A 19,694-nucleotide genomic window follows, 5' to 3' on the forward strand; every position below is an offset into this window, starting at 1 on the left:
GAGGATGAAGAAATCATTTGGGGCCCAATCATAACAAGCCATGAGTCACCTGCTAAAATATTTCATACTTTGTCCTAAAAGATGTGAGGAAATGGTGAAGGGTTTCAAGCAGAGGAATTCCATATTCAGATGTGCATGTTAGAAATATCCTTCTGGCTGCTAGTATGGGAAAGTAACTAGGCTATAGACAGAGTAACCAGTCACAAAGCTAGAGTGAGCATCCAGGAAAGAGAATGGAGGCCAGCTGGAGAGATATTTAGAAGATACAGGGGGGAAGATTTGGTACCTTCTAAGAGGTGGGGGATGATAGAAAGAGACACATCTAGGATGACTCCCAGATTCATTTTAGGCTCAGGTGACTTGAGTAGATGATAGTGACATTCACTGAGATGGTGAATGTGGGTGGAGAAGGTAGATATATTAAGGGATTAGGAGTTGCCAGCCCCTCAGAAATCTAAAGCCAATATATGCCATGTTATCCCAGTAAACACTCAATACATGTAAGCCATTATGATCCCCAGCCAAGATCTCCTGTTCCTTTTCTTCAACCATTTCTCACCCACAATTTCCAGGCCACTTATAAATGTTTCTCTTAAACAGTGTGTGAACTGAATATAATGTAACAGACCTTGTTTGAGCACACAGGGATAAGGAATGAGGTGTTAACACAGTACAGATTCTCTTCAACTGACTGATTTTGTAAACTTGGGCAAGAACCTTTCTCCAAGTCTCAACTTCCTCATCTTTATGATGAGGAATGTTGTACTCAGTGATCTCTAAGGGTTCTTCCCAAGGGCACTGTCGGATTCTCTGTCTCCCATGGTTCTTCCATCTTTCTCCCTTCTTCCAGCAAGTGAAACTTGGCAGCCCTGATTACATAGACTGTGACCATGAAAAGGTTCTGGAAGACTTTCTAAAGAGAATTGAGTGCTATGAGGTCAACTACCAACCCTTGGATGATGAACTAGACAGGTAAGAACCCAGAACCCCAAAGTAAAGGTCAGGATCCTTAGACCGGTTTTGATGTCCTGTAGGACCTGGAGGAATGCCTTCCTTCTCTGGGCCTCAACTTTATTTGTAACATCAGGAAACTGTACTTGATTTGTCTTCAAGGGCCCTCCCAGCTCTAATTATCCATGAGGTGGTGATTCCTTGTTGTGTAAGGTGTTCATCATAAGGGGCTTGAAGTAGTGTTTTCCTGAACAATGTGGACATATTAGGACCCTGATCTCAGGGGGGGAGAAATGCCTCTCTTCTGTGGTTGTTGCTATTATGTTTTCAAAAGTATTCTTCACACATGGATGGTATTTCAGCTTCCAAACATGTTCACCTTTTTTGTTTCATTGAACCCCCTCGGCATCCCTGTTAAGGAGGCTGAAATAGGTCTTATGATCATAAATTTTCAAGAAGAGGAGATTGCATCTTAGAGAGCTGAAACCACTTGCTCAAGCTTCCACCACAAGTCAGGGGGTAGAGCTAGGATTCTAACTACATATTCTGTCTCTTAATCATGTCTGTTTTCACAACACACATGCACCTTCAACCAGTAAGTATTTGGATTCTTTGGGCTATGGTGTACATCGGGGGTGTAAATAAGGGCAAGAGAGGTAGGTTCTATCCTCAGATAGCTTCCATAGTGCTTTGACATATGGGAAGATACATTAAAAATATGAAACTTTCATTCACAATACCAACTAAAGATTGGAGAGGTGTTAGCTGGCAGTACAGGGAAGATGTGAGTTTTAGACGTAGGGTATACCCAGAACCTCACTTTCTTTCAAAATGGATTGTGATGAGAAGAGACCCCGGTCACTCAGACCCTTTGGGCCCCAAGTAAGAAGTATAAAGAGGCTTCTAACAGTCATCACCACCCAAAGAAGTTTAAAGAGCGTCCTTCCAACTTTGTCCAACCAAAGTCCCCAGAGGTGAGCATTGTTACTGCCTCACTTCTTAGATGGGGAAACAGACCCACAGCAGGGCAAGGGCTTACCTGAGGCCACACAATGAGTGAGTAGCAGAATATATACTCAAATTCTTGTCTTCAAACTTCCATCATGGTTATCCTCCTCCCACATCCCTATATCATAAAAGTGTCACATGAGGCTTAGACACTCAGGTCAAGGGGCAGGACCTTGTGTACAATTGTGAATATTGTTCACTGTGCCAGGTCACGGGTACAGTTGCTTTTCTCACCAAGATGTGTACTGGAGTAGGGGAAACTTTTTCAAATTTCCACAAAGGCACTGTATGAATAGTAGCATATGGTGGAAGAAGTTTGAAGGAGGGGAGCTAAAATGAAAGAACAGCATTGAGAAAGCCCCTAGCCTTTGGCCTAGACTGCTGCAGGTACTCGGTGTTTGATGAATCAGTTTGGGTCTGAGGACAACTGATTCTGAAAGTTGGCTTTATCTAATCGTTTTTCCATCAACAGACATTTACAATCCATGCATCAAGGCCCACTCCTAAGCTGTGCCCTAGGAACCCAAAGAGGGAAGGTCTATCTATCTCTGTTCTGATAGAATGCCCAGTTGGTTAAGGAAGACAATGAGTACGCAGTTGACCAGAATTGTGGTGATGGTAAAGCAAGTGGGGTGGGGGAACACAGAAGAGGGGACCCAGTCCAACTGGGAGGAAAAGGTCTGGAAGAACATGTTTACCCAGTAGGTGGACTAGACATGCGTTTAGGGCACCAGCAAGGTAGAGTCCACCAAAAATAAGAAAAGAAAATCTTGAAAGCTTTTAATAGTTTGTATTTCAAAAACAGCATCAAGGTAGTCAAAACAGAAAAAAATATAACCAGAACTCAGTAGACCTTCTTCATGTTATAATATAGCTTATAATTTTTATTTTAAATTACACATAATGGGGGTAAGCATTAGCTACTATAAGACTTTTGATGTGAAGTACCTTTAAATGACTTCATATGATCCTGGGCTCAAAGAAAACTTTCTAAAGAGAGTGAATGTACTGGTTCTTGAAGGATGGATGCATAGGAGCTCAACTTTGGAAATCAGGCAAATAACATATTTTCAAGGAAAGAGAACAGTACCTTGCGATGGCCTAGTTAAATCTGAATAAAAGTAGAGGAGTACAGAGAATATTTCAGCAAAAGCATTAAGGCTAGAATGAAACAGAGAAGTTATGAGCATAGACATGGAACACTGAGGTGAGGCAAAGCAGGACCAGTGTATGAAGGCACGTAGAATGTCATACTAAGCTACAAAATTTGGAAGTTCTCCTAGAGCCACTCAGGACCTAGTACTAGAAACAAGGCAACAAGGCTACGTCAGATATTTTCTACTTAAGTTCTGAGAGTCATAGATGAGATGGTTGGAGAGTTTGACATTAGGCAAATCAATTCCTCTCTCTGTGTTTCAGTTTCCTCACCTATCAGAGATAATAATCTCTGCTTCCTAGGATGGTTATGAGGATTTACACACTTTGAAGCCCCCACCCCTGCCAGGTGCATACATACACACAAAATGGTCAGCAAATGCAAGTGGCCTGTGAGATGTTGGAGACAGTCAGGGACACAGAGGATTACTGTTTCTCTCTGAGTATGTCAGCAGTGTGAACCACAAAAGAGAGAACGCTAGATGCCTGAAGTGTGAGGAGTGAAAGTAAAAAGACAGTCTGGCTCAAACTGAGATTGAGGAAAGGAGAGAAAAGGAGATGGTAGCAGGCAGTGAGCTCCTCAGAGTGACCAGGAACCAAGTCTCTAGAACAGGTACCCAGACCAGGGCAAGGCATAGCACCTTGTCAGAGGAAAGGTAGGTGAGAGCTGGGTTATGGAGGAAGCTTGAAGGCAGGGTGTGTGGTTGGGGCTTTCTCTTGGGATCAGCCTCTCCACCATCAGCCCCTGAGCTGCCCTTGCTCCTGCTTGGGCTGGCCCAGCCACCTGTCCTACATCAAGATCTTCGACGTGGGCACACGCTACATGGTGAACCGAGTGCAGGACCACATCCAGAGCCGCACAGTCTACTATCTCATGAACATCCACGTCACACCCCGCTCCATCTACCTATGCCGGCACGGTGAGAGTGAACTCAACCTCAGAGGCCGCATCGGAGGTGACTCTGGCCTCTCAGCTCGGGGCAAGCAGGTAGGGATGGCCCCATGCACTCAGAGGTGTTGGCTGATATGGTCCAGGTGGGTTGTGGGTTGGTGGGGTGGCTGCTGCCTGGGTCCTGAGGATGGGGGTACTCAGTGGCAGGATAAAAGCAGGTTCTGGTCACTCTTGCTCTTCCACCCCATCAGCCACTCAGTTTTGACCCACTGAATGGCTCCCAAGTGCCAACAGCATCTGCAAGTCCAATGGCTTGGTCCTGGTCCTCCAGGCCTTCCCAGATCTGGCTGCTCCTCCAGCCCCATTACAATAAGCACCCTCTCTCCTGCCTGACTGGTCCCCTCATCTTTCTCACAACACTGTGCTTTTGCTTGTGCAGTTTCCCCACCAAGGCTGTCCTCCTCTGTCCCCTCTGTCAGCTGGTGACCATCATTTGCACAGATACCTGCCTTAAAGTGCCCCACCTTTGAATCCGTCTTCTCCTCCATTACTCAGGGCTGATTCTACTCCCCCAAACCCCCACTACAGGTTATCACAGGGTCAGCACTTGTCCCCCACCAGTTACCGCTTCTTTTCTGCCCTCCCTGCTCCACCCCTTCCAGGACCCATCTCCTGCTCCATGAGCTGGTCCAGGAAGCCCTCCCCTGTCCTTTCCTGCCCTCCTAGTCAGGTCACCTGGGCTCCATTCCCCCCATTTCTGGCCCATCTCTGACCCTCACGGTGGGAGTCTCTTTGTAGCTGAGAATAGTGAGCTGCACATTATGGGTGCTGGCCAATTAAAGAGACACATTTTCCCATATTTGGCCCTGACCCTGGGCTTGTTAACACAGTTATTGTTCTTGCTGGGAGGATGGCTTGGGGTGGAACAAGTGGGAAATGAGGTGCAGGAGGGAGGGAGCTTCCTCTCTTATTGGACACCTCTGCACATTCACGGCACCATCTGCTCCCACATGTGTGGCCTCATTTAATCTTCATAGCAGCTCTGTGCAGTGGCCATTACTGTCACTGATTTATGGATGTGGAGGCTGAGGCCCACACAGGAACAGAGAGTGGCCCCTGGTCACACAGCCAGTAAAGGACAGAGCCAGGACTGAAAACCAGGCCTTCATGCTTGCTCCTCAGCCTCCCCCACTGCAGAGCTGGCAGTATCACAGGCAAGGCGTCACACCGGAAGGCCTGGTCCTCCTGGATCATTTTCTGTTACTTTCAGACTGGTAGCCTCCCCTCAAGGTAGACTCTGACCTCTGACTCTCGCCTCTCTCGCAGAGTCAGAGACCACTGGAGGAGCCACCTTAGCCCGTGGCACCACCTACAGCCAGGGGTCTCTTGGTTAGGGCTGTCCGTGGCTTTGCCTGCACAGTTTAGCACCCAGTTTGGACACGTGGCCATCTCCACCCAACATGCCTCCTTGAACACAAGTGTGCACATGTACATGCACACGCCTGGCCCCAACCTTCATGCTAAAGGGCACAGTGCACCATGCATTGTTTACAAAGCAGTTTCCCATCAACTGTCGCCCACCACCAATCACAGTAGCTCTCACTTACTATGTGCCAGGGAGCGCTCTGGGTGCTCCCCATCCACTATCCAATGTGACACTCACAGAGACCAGGCTGAGTGAGCTAACGCTGTTTGCATTTTATAGGCAGGAGATATGAGGCCAGAGACGGCCAGGGACACGTCCCAGGCCACACGGGCATAACCCCCATCGCCTGTCTCCCAGTCAGCACTCCTTCCACCAGAGCACACTGACTGCTGACTCATAATCCATAATTAGAATGTGTGTACACAATGCCTATATTTGTACATAAAAATGTGTGCCTGTATCTGTACATTTGTGCAGATGTTCCTCACACACCATCTGTGATGAATAATATGCCTATATGCAGAAGAATAGTGAACCACTTGCTCATCTGGGCTCCCACAAACCTAAGTGGTTCCTTTTGGTGCTGTCACTGTTTCCCTTACTGGACTGACCATGTCTTAATAACAGGACACCCCAGTACGCAGCACATGGCCACACACACTCAGTAAATGTTTGAATGCCCTTAGAACCTGGGTACCAGGTCCCCTGCTCAAACAATGAGAATTCACAGGGTCAAAGATAAATGTACCCCACATCCCACCCCCATACACTTCCAGACCACACTCAGAGTACCCAAAACACTAGAATTTCCTGCCCAGAGTCTGCTTCCATTACCTACATGGGCACATCCCAGAGTCTGTTCACCTGAGAAAAGGCCATGTCACAGAAGTGTTCACCCCTAGGCAAAGGGGTGGCCAAGGGGTTACTGTTTGTGTGTTATGGAGATTGGTGGAGATATGGTGTGGACAGAACTTGTTCCTGTGACTGGATTATCCATAAACGTGTACTCAAGGCACCTAGGAGTGCAAGATGGAGCAGAAATGGGAAAAGGAGGGAAGTAGACTATGAGTGGAGTGCTTCCATTTGTACTTTTCTCCCAGGCTCCACAAATGTTAGAGGTGGGCTGTTTGAATAAATGAACAATCAAGTAGGAGGTTCTGTGAGCAAACATCAGTGAATGCACACGCACACATATGCACATATACACACATAAATACACATATTCTTCTCTATTCCCTTGGTTCTTAGTCACACGGGCAAGAGTATGACTTTTTATAAATTGGGAATATTTAAACTCTACTTTTGCTTGTTCATCGTCACTCCATTATTTGTGGCAGATCTGAAATTCTTCTCATGGTCACCCTGTCTTCTTTCATCTCTCTTTCTCCCCTGCTCTCCTTCTTTGCACCCCTACTCCCCAGTATGCCTATGTCCTGGCCAACTTCATTCAGTCCCAGGGCATCAGCTCCCTGAAGGTGTGGACCAGCCACATGAAGAGGACTATCCAGACAGCTGAAGCCCTGGGTGTTCCTTATGAGCAATGGAAGGCCCTGAATGAGATTGATGCGGTGAGATGGAGGGGGATGGATTTCCCGGTGGATGGTGAGGCTTGACTCTAGGCTTATCCCCTGGATTGCCTCTACTCTGGCTCATATGGGGAACCTAATTAATTCAACAAACATTTCTTGTGCTAAACACTGTTCTGTGTCTTGGGGATCCAGTGAAGGCCAGAACAGACAAGGTATTTACTCTCACGGAGCCCAAAGGCAGGCCGTGAATAAGACATTGCTTTGCATGTGACAAAAGTTTGTGAGAGGGGAAGTACAAGGGACTATAGAGTCTCAGAAGGTGAGGGTACTCTTGACAAGACAGTGGTGGAAGATTTAGAAGGAAAGCTTCCTAGAGGAAGCTGGAGATGAGACAAGAAGCAGGCAAAATGGACTGGGGTGAGGGATAATTTTAATTTGAGAAATAGGGAACAGTTCATGTGAAAGCCCAGAGGTAAGAAGAGAGCATGGCATGTTTAGGGAACTGAGGAAAAATAGCAGAGAGTCTGGGACAATGAGTGTGAGGTCTGGAGAGAAGGGAGATGAGGTTGGAAATGAAGACAGATTATAGGGCTTTATAGCCCATGTTGAGGGATTTGGATGCTGCCCTAAAAATGGGAAGCCATTGATGTGGTCTAAGTCAAGGAGGAGTGGCCTGAATGTGATTCACATTTTCTTAAAAAAAGACCACTCTGGTCATGTGTGGAGACTAGGTGAGAAGAAGGCCAGAATGAGAATGCATACCGGTATGGAGATGGCTGCATTTGTCTAGGCAAGAGGTGAAGGTGTGATGGCCCATATGTATATTGGAGATGAAATGAAGAAGAAAAATTTGGTAAATATTTCATATGACCCTCGTGACATGGCAGTCTCTCATTAGAGTCAGGTTTTTCCATGAGCTTCTTGAGAAGGTGTTTCCTCTCCATCGTCTCACCTGCACTATAGGTACACTGACCTCAGGTTAGACACTAAAGTAAAAGCTTCACTACAGATGTGGATAACTTGAGTGTAGGTAGGTTAACCTGATTGCCTGCTAGATAAATACAGAGAAGTATGTTTGTGTATACATAATACATATATGCTTAACTGTAGATGTACAGAGGCACACATATTTAGAAAAGGGATATACAACATTGTTATACATATCACATATATTTGTTATAAAATACATGCAAGCAACAGTTCATCATAATTGTTCAGTTATTGTTTGTTTCTGGCCCACATGTGGTGTAAACATTTATTGGATACCTACTCCATTTCAGGCTCTGGAGTAGTGCTGGAGACAGAGATTGGTCCCTGTCTTCACTGGGTTTTCAGAAAAAAACAGGGTAGACAGAGGAATGCAAAATAGTGTGCATGATACAGGCTCTGATGGGTTAGAATGTGGGCACACAGATGTTGGGGCAAGGTATCTGACCCAGCCATGATCTGCCTAGAGGAAGTGATGCCTAGCTAAAGCCTAAGGGGTGAGTAACAGTGAGCCAGAGAGAGAGGATCAGGAATAGTATGTCATGCAGAGAAAGCAGGATAAGGAAAGAGGGAATTGTGTGTGTGTGTGTGTGTGTGTGTGTGTGTGTGTGTGTGTGTGTGTAGACCTACTAAGGTCATAGCAGTGCAGATGGAGAGGGAAGAAAAAGGAATATATCTGAGAGAAATTTAAGAGGAAGAATCTCAGGAATTAGCTATGAGGGGATGGGTAAGGAAGAAGGAAGAATTTAGAATGATGTCTAATTTTCTGGTTTCTTTTCCATTCAGTAATATATTAATAATTAGATATATTAATCTAATAACATTAGATTAAATTAATATATTTAAATTACTGTATAATCTAAATAATATTAATTAATATAATAATATATTCTATTGATTGAGTTTTTAAAATGTGCCTTGTACATTCTGTACTAGTCTCTTTTACATATATTATCTCTAATATTCAAACTACTGTTGTGAGGTAGTTATAATTATCCTTATTTTGCAGATGAGGAAAATAAAATTCAGAGAAGTTAAGCAATTTTCCTTGTCAATAAAGTCAGTGGCCACTTCCACAGGCAACAGGCTCCCAGCATGCCTCAGAATAGAAAGTCAAAGCCAATCTGGAAGGACCTTGTGTATATACAGGGTGCACTTTCTCCTATGGACAGTGTCAGTTGCAGGTTTGACACTGCCTGTCTTCCTGTAGGCTGGGGCAGGGGTGAACCTAAACCCTAAGGGAAGCTTGGTTGATGGCTCAAAAGACAACAACCAGAGCACATTGCTCCCCTACAGGAAGGTCTACTTGGAATCTACACAACCAGAAGGAAATCTTACAAACCCAACATCACTTCCCACCTCTACCAGCAGCCACCTCACTTCTGTGGATTTCTCAGTGGGAACTCATTCTCTGAGCCCCTGATTCCTTTGGGTGTGGAGAGTGTATCTCCCCAAGGACCACTCTGAAACTGTTAGGAATTTACTAATTCTTGCCTTCTGAGAAGTCTGTGGATACCTGTTTCTTTATCTGCCAGAGGTCCTGGAGCAGAGGTGTGGGCAGGAGGGATGGGAAATGCTATAACACAAGAAAGCACTGCTGTGGATGTGCGCACACACATGTGCCTGCCTACACAGTCACAGACATCCACCATAGGTATGTTTACACTCACAGACATGCACTTCACAGACACATGGACCCAATAGTCAAACACAGGTTCCCTCTCAGATGCATTTACCAATCATATTTGCACCATTCATGCACACACATGCACACTTACAGACAGACACACTTAGAGATACATATCACACTCACCATAGACACACATGCAGTCTTTGCATATATCTACATCGCATAGACACATAGAGGCATACCAGGGACATATAAACAGTACAGACACATAACCTCAATCATATTACCACAGATTAATGCAGACCTTAGACATAGGTACACAGATACTCACACATATAATCAGGGACATACACACTCACAGATACACATACCACAGACACACTGAGACCCACATGGAGGGACAGACCACAGAGACAACCATGCAGGCAGATTCTTAGATGATCAAACTGTCTTCATACACACACACTCACACCAATACACTATACATATGCGGAGACAAAAACACAACCAACAGCATAGAACCTTAAACATACCACAAATACACACCATAATCATGCTGCACACACACAGATAAACACAGTCACAAATCCCCACAAATTTATAAAAGTACACACTCATATATACAATGTACACCTATAAACCTTTTGAGACAACCATAGAGAAACACCAGATACCCACCATACATTCAGCCTGAACACACCTATACACATGCACTCATTCTCACATCCACACAGCTACACACCTTGTGCATACATACACACATACATTCAGACAACAGACGCAGACCTAGAGCTGTGTTCACAGAAACCCAGGTGCTTGTGTGCTAACGTTCCACAATCATTGGCTTCAGAACTATGGTAAAGATTGTGGGGATTTCAACTTGTGAATACTTTTGTCCCCAAATAATTTTTCTCAGGGTGTCTGTGAGGAGATGACCTACGAAGAAATCCAAGAACACTACCCTGAAGAATTTGCACTACGAGACCAAGATAAATATCGCTACCGCTATCCCAAGGGAGAGGTAAGGTTTGGAGGGGTGGCCAGACTCTTAGGACTCCTCCCCAGTATCTCTATTCCAACTACCAGGATTCCATATTTTCCTAGACAGCTTTAAAAACAGGGTAAAGCAAATTTTGCAGCATCTTCCATCCCGCAAGGCATATGATTATCTGGCCCTTTGCTGTCTCATTCTTAGCTATAGGCAACAGATTCCTCTTTTTTTAAAAGCTACACATCTGCCTGATTATTTTCCTGTCTTCTTTCAGGAGGACTCACTTTGTCCTAAACTTTGTATTTGATATCCTTACACTAAAGGTATTTGAAATAGTTCAATATACTCTAATTTCCTGACATTTTATTGCTAAGTTGCCTAAAGCTCCAGCCTCTCTGGACTGTGGGTTGGAGTCCCAAGGGACAATGGCTAATGGTTTATCCAACTTCTTTGCCACCACATGAACCAGACTATCAGTTCCCTATTCCCATGTGAGATAAATCCTCGTTGTTTTCAACCCAGTCTCCATTTAGCCAGTTCCACATGTTAGAATATTTATTAGTCATACTCCATTTTTGATAGATTCCAGGGAACAATGATCAGAAAGCAGGATATCAGAGAAAAAACAATAGATATCCTGTGTTACAAAGCACTTTCACATGTGTATTTTCATCCTCAAAAATGACATTATGAAGTCAGTCCGACTTTGCCCTCATTTTCCTTTATATATTTTGAGGTTATGTTGTTAGAGGCATACAAATTTAAAGCAATTATATCTCCTTAGTGAATTGTATATTTTATTATTACATAGTGAGCAAACCTCTTTCCCCCTAATAATGCTTTCTGCCTAAAAGTGTATTTTATATGATATTAATATAGCTATATAAGATTTCTTCTGGTCAGTATTTGCCTAGTTCATCTTTAGTCATTTACTTTCAACTTCTCTGTGTATTTTTGTTTTGTTTCTTATAGACAGTGTATAGTTGACTTTTATTGGTTTTAATAAAAATTGAAAATGTATGTCTTTTGAATTGTAAATTTGGTACACTTACTTTTATTGTAATTACTGATTTATTTGAACTTCTTTCTATTCTCTTATTTTGAGCTCTCTAGGCTTAGTTTATCTTTTCTCTTTTCCTCCCTTCTTTAGAATTGATAGAGTTTTTACATCTATATTTGACTTATACAATCTCTTTCCTTTCTTTTAGTGTTACTCTTAACATTTTAATATGTGTGATTGACAAAATCTAAAAATCAATATCTCCACCCACCCCCTAAAACAATATAAAAATGTTACAACTCTGGTCACTCCCTCTCTTAACTTACATGTTAATTGTTGTTTTATATTTTACTTCAAACTTGTGTCTTATCCCCCAGATGACTTATTATTGTTATTAATAAATTTATTATTGTAAGCACAACTTACTAAGTAGATGTTGATTGAATTAATGCTTACTGAAGCACTTCAATTTACAACAATCTATCAGACTATATCACTATTTGTTCCTATAATACCAACATATTATATTTTTTAAGTTAAATCAATATTACCAGAGTAGAATTATTATAAATGCTAGACAAAATAGAGCTACTTCCACTTAATAAACTTTGTACCCACATAGATGGATTTTTTTCTTTTTTAAAAATTTTGTTGGATTATAGTTGATTTACAATGTTGTGTTACTTTCAGGTGTACAGCAAAGTGATTCAGTTATACATATACATATATTCATTCTTTTTCAGATTCTTTTCTCATAAAGGTTATCACATAATTTTGAGTAGAGTTCCCTGTGCTATACAGTTGGCCCTTGTTGGTTATCTATCTTATATATAGTAGTGTGTGTCTGTTAATTCCAAGCTCCTAATTTATCCCGCCCCCCAATTTTCCCCTTTGGTAACCATAAGTTTGTTTCTGATATCTGTAAGTCTGTTTCTGTTTTGTAAATAAGTTAATTTGTATCATTTTTTAAAAATGAGATTCCACATATATGTGATATCGTATGATACTTGTCTTTCTCTGACTTACTTCACTTAATATGATAAGTGAAGTGAAGCATCCATGTTACTGCAAGTGACATTATTTCATTCTTTTTTATGGCTGAGTAATAGTTCATTTTATATATATATATATATATATATATATATATATATATATATATATATACCACATCTTCTTTATCCATTCATCTGTTGATGGACATTCAGCTTGCTTCCATGTCTTGACTATTATAAATTGTGCTGCAGTGAACATTAGGTGCATATATCTTTTCAAATTTTGGTTTTCTCTGGATATATGCCTACGAGTGGGATTGCTGGATCAGATGATAATTCTATTTTTAGTTTTTAAGGAACCTCCATACTGTCTCCTAGATGGATCTTATATAGTTGAAAAGGGGTAAAATCACTTATCCAATTAAAATATAATTCTTATTCGCTAAAAAATAATATTGTATACAGTCAGTGTTTATTTAGATTTAACCACATATATCCAATTCCCTTGATCATTCCCTTGATCATTCTTTCTCCTTACAGCTGAAGTTTTCCTTCTGGGTTCAATGTCTATCTTCCTTTAGAAGTTTCTTTAGGAGGATCTGTTGGTAGTAGACTCACCTTTCTTTTTGTCTAAAAATGTCTTTAAGGAGGGGTGGCTCTTAATCCTAGATGGTATTTTGGCAAGGTATAAAACTCTAGGATGACAGTTTTCTCTCGGCACTTTGGAGATATTGTCCCCACTGTCTTCTGGCTTCTAACATGGTTAAGAAGTCTCCTGAAAGTCTAATTGTCATTTCTTTTCTCTCTGGCTGCATTTAGGGTCTTTGGGTCTCTATGGCTTTTAAGTTCCACTCTGATATGTCTAAATATTAATTTCTTTTCATTTATCTTGCTTGGGGTTAATTGGACTTCCTGAATCTGAGGACTAGGATTCTTCATCGATTCTAGAAAATTCCCAGACATTATATCTTTAAATATTCCTCTCTCATATTTTCTCTATTATCTCCTTGAAGTGCAATTGGATGTGTGTTAGTCCTGTCTCTATCCTTTATGCCTCCTAACTTCTTCTTATTTTCAATCTCTTTGCTACATTCTGAGTAATTTCTTCAGCTCTATCTTCCAGAACAGTATTTCTTGAATTGTATCTAATCTGCTGTTTACTGTATCCATTGAGTTTTCCATTTTAATGACTATATCTTTCACTTATAGAAATTCTACTTAGTTCTTTTTCAAATCTAGATCATATATTCAATAGCATCTTATTTCTTCCTTACATTTTTGATTCAATCTTTCATTTCTTTCAAAATCTCAAGCATATTCATTTTATATTGTGGATCCTTTATCTTAAGTTGTTAGGGTTCTTGTTGTTTCTGCTTATTTTTACTCATGATAGCTTATTTTCCTTGCATGTTATGTGAGCTTCAGTTTGATGAAAATTTATCTATGGGAATCCCATGCAGTCTGAGTTGAGAGAATCCAGAGAGAATTTCCATTTGCTTCTTCCAGACACTCTTGGGAGCTAATGACTTGAAATCACTTTTTATTAAACTCTCAGCTTAGCATTTTCTAAAACACATAGGTAGTATAATTCTCAACCACAAATCCACCTGAGGATAGGCTTGTGGTTATACATTCTTACAGGAGGCTTTTCCTAATTTTTTCCACCAAGAGTCAGGCAGAGACAGATATATTTTCTTACTGTTTCCCTTTGCCTGTGGATATATTTTTTAGTTTATAGTTTTTCTGAGGATGTAGTCCTTTGAAGGTCTCAGATTTTTGTGAGAGTCTCAGTCCCAAATCCCCATCTCGTACACACCTAAGGCCTTGTCTCATGTTTCTATAAGGTTTTAAAAGCTCAAGGCTCTTGGATACTGTCATTGGCAAATGCCCTCATGGGAGTTGTGGCTTCTATATCCATTTATCACTCTTTTTTTCCAGTTTTTCTTCATTTTGGAACCATATATTCATAATGTTTCCTTCATTTTCTTGAAAGATCAGCAGTGCAGACATTTATTTTATCCAGATTTTCTAGGGAATTTTAGTGGAAATTTTATTATTGTTATCTACTCCACTATATTGGTTGCCCCATTTAATAGATGAGAAACTAAGGCCCTAAGAAGGAAGTGAGTTGCCTAAGGTCATACTGCTGGACCAACAACGGAACTGGCGCCACAGCCAAGTTTTCCTGATTCCTAGTGTAGAGTTCTTCTCCTCTGGGCAAATGTGCCTCATCTCCTCTTCTTACCCAAGTGTTTCTCTCCCTTTCAGTCCTATGAGGATCTGGTCCAGCGTCTGGAGCCAGTTATAATGGAGCTAGAACGGCAGGAAAATGTATTGGTGATCTGCCACCAGGCTGTCATGCGGTGCCTCCTGGCCTACTTCCTGGACAAGAGCTCAGGTACCACTGTTCTCTCTGTTCCTGGCATGGGAGCTGCATGTGAGTTGAGACTCTGACACCAGAAGTTGGTGGTTTATATCTTAATAGTTAAGAGCACGGGATCTAGAGCAAGGGTGCATGTGTTCAAGTTCTTGCTCTGTCACATAATACTTTTGGCAAAATACTTTAACCTCTCTGTTCTCAGTTTCCTTATCTGTAAAATGGGGAGAATAATGATGAAGTTTAAATAAATGAACATATTTAACATAAAGAGCTTAGAACAGTTCATGACACAAAGTATGGGCCATATAAGTGTTAGCTGCTATTATTAATATCAGTGTTACTCTGAGATAACATTTTCAAAGCCAACCTTAACAGTCTGCCTCAACCTGAAAAAGATGAGCCAGTATTTGTCTGAGGCATGCTGTTCTCAGGTGGAATGGGACCTCTTGTGGTCTCTTGATTTTGATTATAGGTTTCTGTCTTTGTTATAGGGATGATTTCCCCAAGATATTGATGTTTTCATTTAAAAATTTTAAATGATAATTTCTTTTTATAAAAAACATCTAGATATTTTAATTTACAGAGTATCTACACTGACTACAAATACTGAAATGCAAACTAAGGCAGCTGGCCTGGCAAGAGACTGTTGTGTCACCTTCAGGTGGGAGAGTCCATTTCTGACATGGATGCTGAAGCATTGACATCTCCAGGATACTGGAGGGAGGGAGTGTGAGGACAATGCAAAGTCATATTTGAAGTGTACAATATCCTGCAGACTTGGATCTTTTCTATGACGCTAGCTTCCAAGCAAAGGGCACTTGTAATATGGAGTCATCTAGAATTGGAACCCCTGGGACTTGAAAACTTGACATTGGACAAGTAATTTCCTCTGCTTGGTCCTCAATCTCTTCAGTGGAAAAAAGATGACAGGGGTTGGGGTGGTGCTACTAGATTTCTGATACTGTCCACATCTCTACTGCTCAGTACTATTTTTGAGACTGTGAGGCCGGCCTTGTAACCCCAACTGTGCAGAAGAGGAAATGGAAGCTCTGAGGGATGAAGGAATTGCCCAAGATCACAGGGCTCAGTGGGGCAGGGAGAGGTACCAATCTCAGGTGCATTCCAGAGGCCTCTCACTTCAGACATATGTGAGGTGCATGGGAAGCACATGCATCTCCCATTTGCACACTGCTTTACCCACTTACTACCCACTTTCATGCACAGGCCATGCCATCTTCTCACAGCTGTCTTAAGAGCTGGGCCAGGCAGGACTGGGCACATGCTCTTGCCCCTATCACTCAGGTGAGGAAACTGAGACCCAGAGAGATGGTGTGACTGAGAACTCAGACCCATAAGACCTCAGAGCTGGGTCCAATCCTGTGCTATGAGAGATAGGAACTTTGGGGAACAGAAAGAGAAAAGACAGGGCTGAGGTCACTTGTGCAGGCAGTGGCAGAGCTGGGTCAGAGACCTCAGGCAAGTCGCTTCCTTTCTCTGAATCTATTTTGTCATGTGTGCAGTGAGGAACAGTAACTCCTGCAGAGTATCAGTGAGGATGGAATGAGATAGTGCACCAAAAGCACTGGGCCCAGCACCTGAAGATGATGGTGACAAAGGCAAGGAGGAGGAGCAGACTGGTTGCCCAGGAAATTGCCAAATCTTATGTGTCAGGAGGCTGAGTGGTCAGTGGCAGGCCTTAAAAGCCTACAGTGAACCTCAGGGGCAGGGAGGCCGTGACGGGTGGAGCTCTGGCTCAATGAAGGGAGATGGGGAGCCGTATAGGTTGCCTGGGTGGTCAGGAGGGTGGATGTCTGCAGAGAGGAGTGAGGTGGGGGTGTCACCCCACAGCACTGTGAGTCCCTCGAAGGCAGTGGCAGCAGACTGCAGTGGGAAGAGCACACATTTGGCCTCAAAGCATCCTGGGCTCGAGTCCCAGCGCTGCCACTTCCTGGTTGTGGGATGTAGGGCAAGTGCCTTCCCTCTCAGAACCTCAGTGTCCTCATCCATGGAATGGGCCTGATCATCACCTCCCATCACGGCTGTCTGAATGTCATCAAGGCCATACGAGTAATTGCATGCGAATATTCAGAACAACTTTATACATAATCCTCAGTAACTGGAAACAAGTGAATTGGTGAATGCTTGTCCATCAACAAGTGTCCCAGGAGTCAGAGGGCACAGGCCTGGGCTGGGGAGAAAGCTGCGGGAGCTGCCAAGGTGCACGCACACCTCAGCCACGGCCCCGGCGCATAGTAGGGCCTCAGAAAACACTTGCTGAGACCTGTTGTGGGCCTCTGTGGTGGGGGAGCCCATGGAAGGGCTGAGGTTGGGGCCAGGAGGGAGGCCTGCCTTGGTCTTATGTTTGCCCTGTGGGTGAGGAGGTCGGCCACCTCCGAGGTGACCATCCTCAGCGTCTGGGGGACCCAGGGTCTGTCTGCGATCTCCAGGGCCCTCCTTCCTCCCTGCTCCTGAGGCTGCCTCTCTGCTCTCTTCCTCCTTCCCCACCCTGCTCTCAGCACTGTCTCTGAAGACTGTGGGGGAGCAGGGCCCAGGTGAAGACAACCATGGGGAAGGGGGTGGGAAGGGAGAGTGCTGCAAGCCTGGAGGTCTGGGGAGGTGGTGCCTTCCCCAGCACCCTGTCTCTGAGGGCTGCTCTCTCCCCCTTTCTAGATGAGCTGCCTTATCTCAGGTGCCCTCTGCACACAGTGCTCAAACTTACACCTGTGGCTTATGGTGAGTCCCCTACCTTCATCTGGGGAAAAGCACATAGACACCATGATCGTGCCTGCAGTGCCTAGCATTTTCCCAGAAGAGTCCTGAGAGAGATTTCCTGGGTGGGTAGTTGGATGTCTTGGTAGAGGCAGGGCTGGTGATAGCAAGATGAGAATGGGGAAGGACTGAGGTGGCCTCTAAATCTGGGACCTGGCCCCAGCTTTCTCTGTCTCTACCAGAGCACCAATCATACAGCACAAAGCTGTAGAAGACGGGGTCCCCAAAAGGGACCAGATGAATAAGTGTATGTTGGGGCCAGATTTGAAGAGAGGGTTCAAAGACCAGCCCGGGCAGTTGAGACTCTCTTTGGGGGCATTAGTGAGCTCTGGAATGTTCATGAGCGATGAAGAGACAGACTCAAATCTATTCTGGAGTATGAACAGGGCAGATGGTGTACTGAAACCTGGATTAGTGTTCAATCCACAGGGTTGGAGCTAAGGGGGCTTCCATAGGCATTGGGCCTCCTCTGCCCGCTCCAGGCCCCAATGATACCACCTTCCTCTTTCTTCAGGCTTCCTAGAACTCCCTTGTGACCTTCCACACCTCTGATGTTGCCATAACCGCATAGTTCTGGAAATAAATTTTACCTGGGACTGGTCGCCCCAAGGCAGAGACACCAGGACTCTTCCACCACTTTAGCACCTAACACAGCTGGGAGGATCCACAGAGCTCCATTGTTATTATTAGGTTTCTGTCTCACAGACAAGAGCTGGGGAGGGGTGCAAAAATCATCTCTTGTCATCTCTCATTCCCATTGACAACTGGGCAAGGGAGGCTCAGAGAAGTCTGAGACTATTAGGGGAAGAGCTGGGAGGATGCCCCATTCCTGTATCTTAGGCCTAGTGTCTTCCCCTGACATCACACAAGTGGTCTAAATTCCTCTCCCTAAAGGGCAGTCACAGTCTGCACACAGCATGGAGCTGGGGGTGTGGGTGGTGACGGGTGGAGGAGGGAATGACACCTCAGGAAAGACCTGTGCTTACCCGGGTGGCTTATGGATGAACGGGTTGTTCTTTTCTGAGGCTGCAAAGTGGAGTCCATCTACCTGAACGTGGAGGCTGTAAACACACATCGGGAGAAGCCTGAGGTAGGTGAGGGACTCTGTGTCCTAAGCTGGCACATGGTGAAAGCACCCTCCCCTGCAGAAAGGCAGCCCCAGTCCCACAGAGCTTGGGTGTTTCCACCAACAGGTAGAATAACCAGCACCCAGAAATGCAGGAACCACAGCCCAGACCCGAGGCACCCTAGACACGCACAGCTAGAGCAACCCTGCCTAAAAGGCCTCTGGCTGAGGTTCCCCCAGGCTTGCCTGAGAAGAGGGTCAGGATCCAGGCTTGGCTGAAATAGGGGAGCCTGGCAGTGAGGACAAGAGGCAGGGAGGGGTGGGGGCTCCACACTGCTGGCTGCTTCCTGCTAATACTGGGTTCTCTCCTCTCAGAATGTGGACGTCAGCCGGGAACCTGAGGAAGCCCTGGACACTGTCCCTGCCCACTACTGAGCCCTTTCTAAGACATAAAACTGCCTCTGTCCTCGCTATCTTTCACGTTTAGGAGCTGCTATTGTTGCTATTCTCTTACCCTGAGAACACTCTGGAGTTGGCCTCACTGAAAGAGACCTGCTTCCAGTGAAGAAACCCTCATCAGCTCCAAAACAGGTCTTGATTTCTAGCTACAACCAAGGTGCTGTCTAGGTCATGATGAAACTTTTTCCTTCTTAATTCCTATTCCCTGATCAATAAAGACTTCTCTTACTGCCTACAAAAGGGGAAAGGAGGTCATTGTGAGGCTTTTCCCACAAGATCCTCTTAAGATCCTGACCCTATGAAATGGCTCTGGTGCTGTCGGGGTATGGACTGGGTGAGAACTTCCTGGAAAGAAGGACTTTGGAGTAGTACCTCCAAATGTGAGGGTGGAGATAGGTTCATGTGAGTGCTTATGGCCTTGTTTCTTCGTGGGCAACATGGCTGGGAACATGACACCTT

General features: G+C 44.1%; 1 protein-coding gene across 4 annotated transcripts in view; it reads left to right on the forward strand.

Annotated features, from left to right (window-relative positions):
* The window catches only part of PFKFB1 (6-phosphofructo-2-kinase/fructose-2,6-biphosphatase 1), an 83,423-nt gene extending 63,948 nt beyond the window's left edge, over positions 1-19,475 (forward strand). For 2 of the 4 annotated variants that reach the window (XM_029240430.1, XM_029240431.1), the window contains exons 7-14: positions 851-972; positions 3,895-4,102; positions 6,854-7,000; positions 10,495-10,599; positions 14,830-14,959; positions 17,612-17,674; positions 18,736-18,800; positions 19,152-19,475. In XM_029240430.1, coding sequence (XP_029096263.1) covers positions 851-972; positions 3,895-4,102; positions 6,854-7,000; positions 10,495-10,599; positions 14,830-14,959; positions 17,612-17,674; positions 18,736-18,800; positions 19,152-19,211 — 900 coding nt within the window. In that variant the 3' untranslated portion in view covers positions 19,212-19,475. Of the gene's footprint in view, positions 1-850; positions 973-3,894; positions 4,103-6,853; positions 7,001-10,494; positions 10,600-14,829; positions 14,960-15,524; positions 15,603-17,611; positions 17,675-18,735; positions 18,801-19,151 lie in introns of all 4 variants that reach the window. The other 2 variants (XR_003796356.1, XM_029240432.1) reach the window with 2 other exon arrangements.
* Positions 19,476-19,694: the final 219 nt, after the last annotated feature.

Source organism: Monodon monoceros, unplaced genomic scaffold (assembly GCF_005190385.1).
Source record: "Monodon monoceros isolate NGI ecotype Baffin Bay Population unplaced genomic scaffold, NGI_Narwhal_1 Super_Scaffold_22, whole genome shotgun sequence".
NCBI classification, from domain to species: domain Eukaryota; kingdom Metazoa; phylum Chordata; class Mammalia; order Artiodactyla; family Monodontidae; genus Monodon; species Monodon monoceros.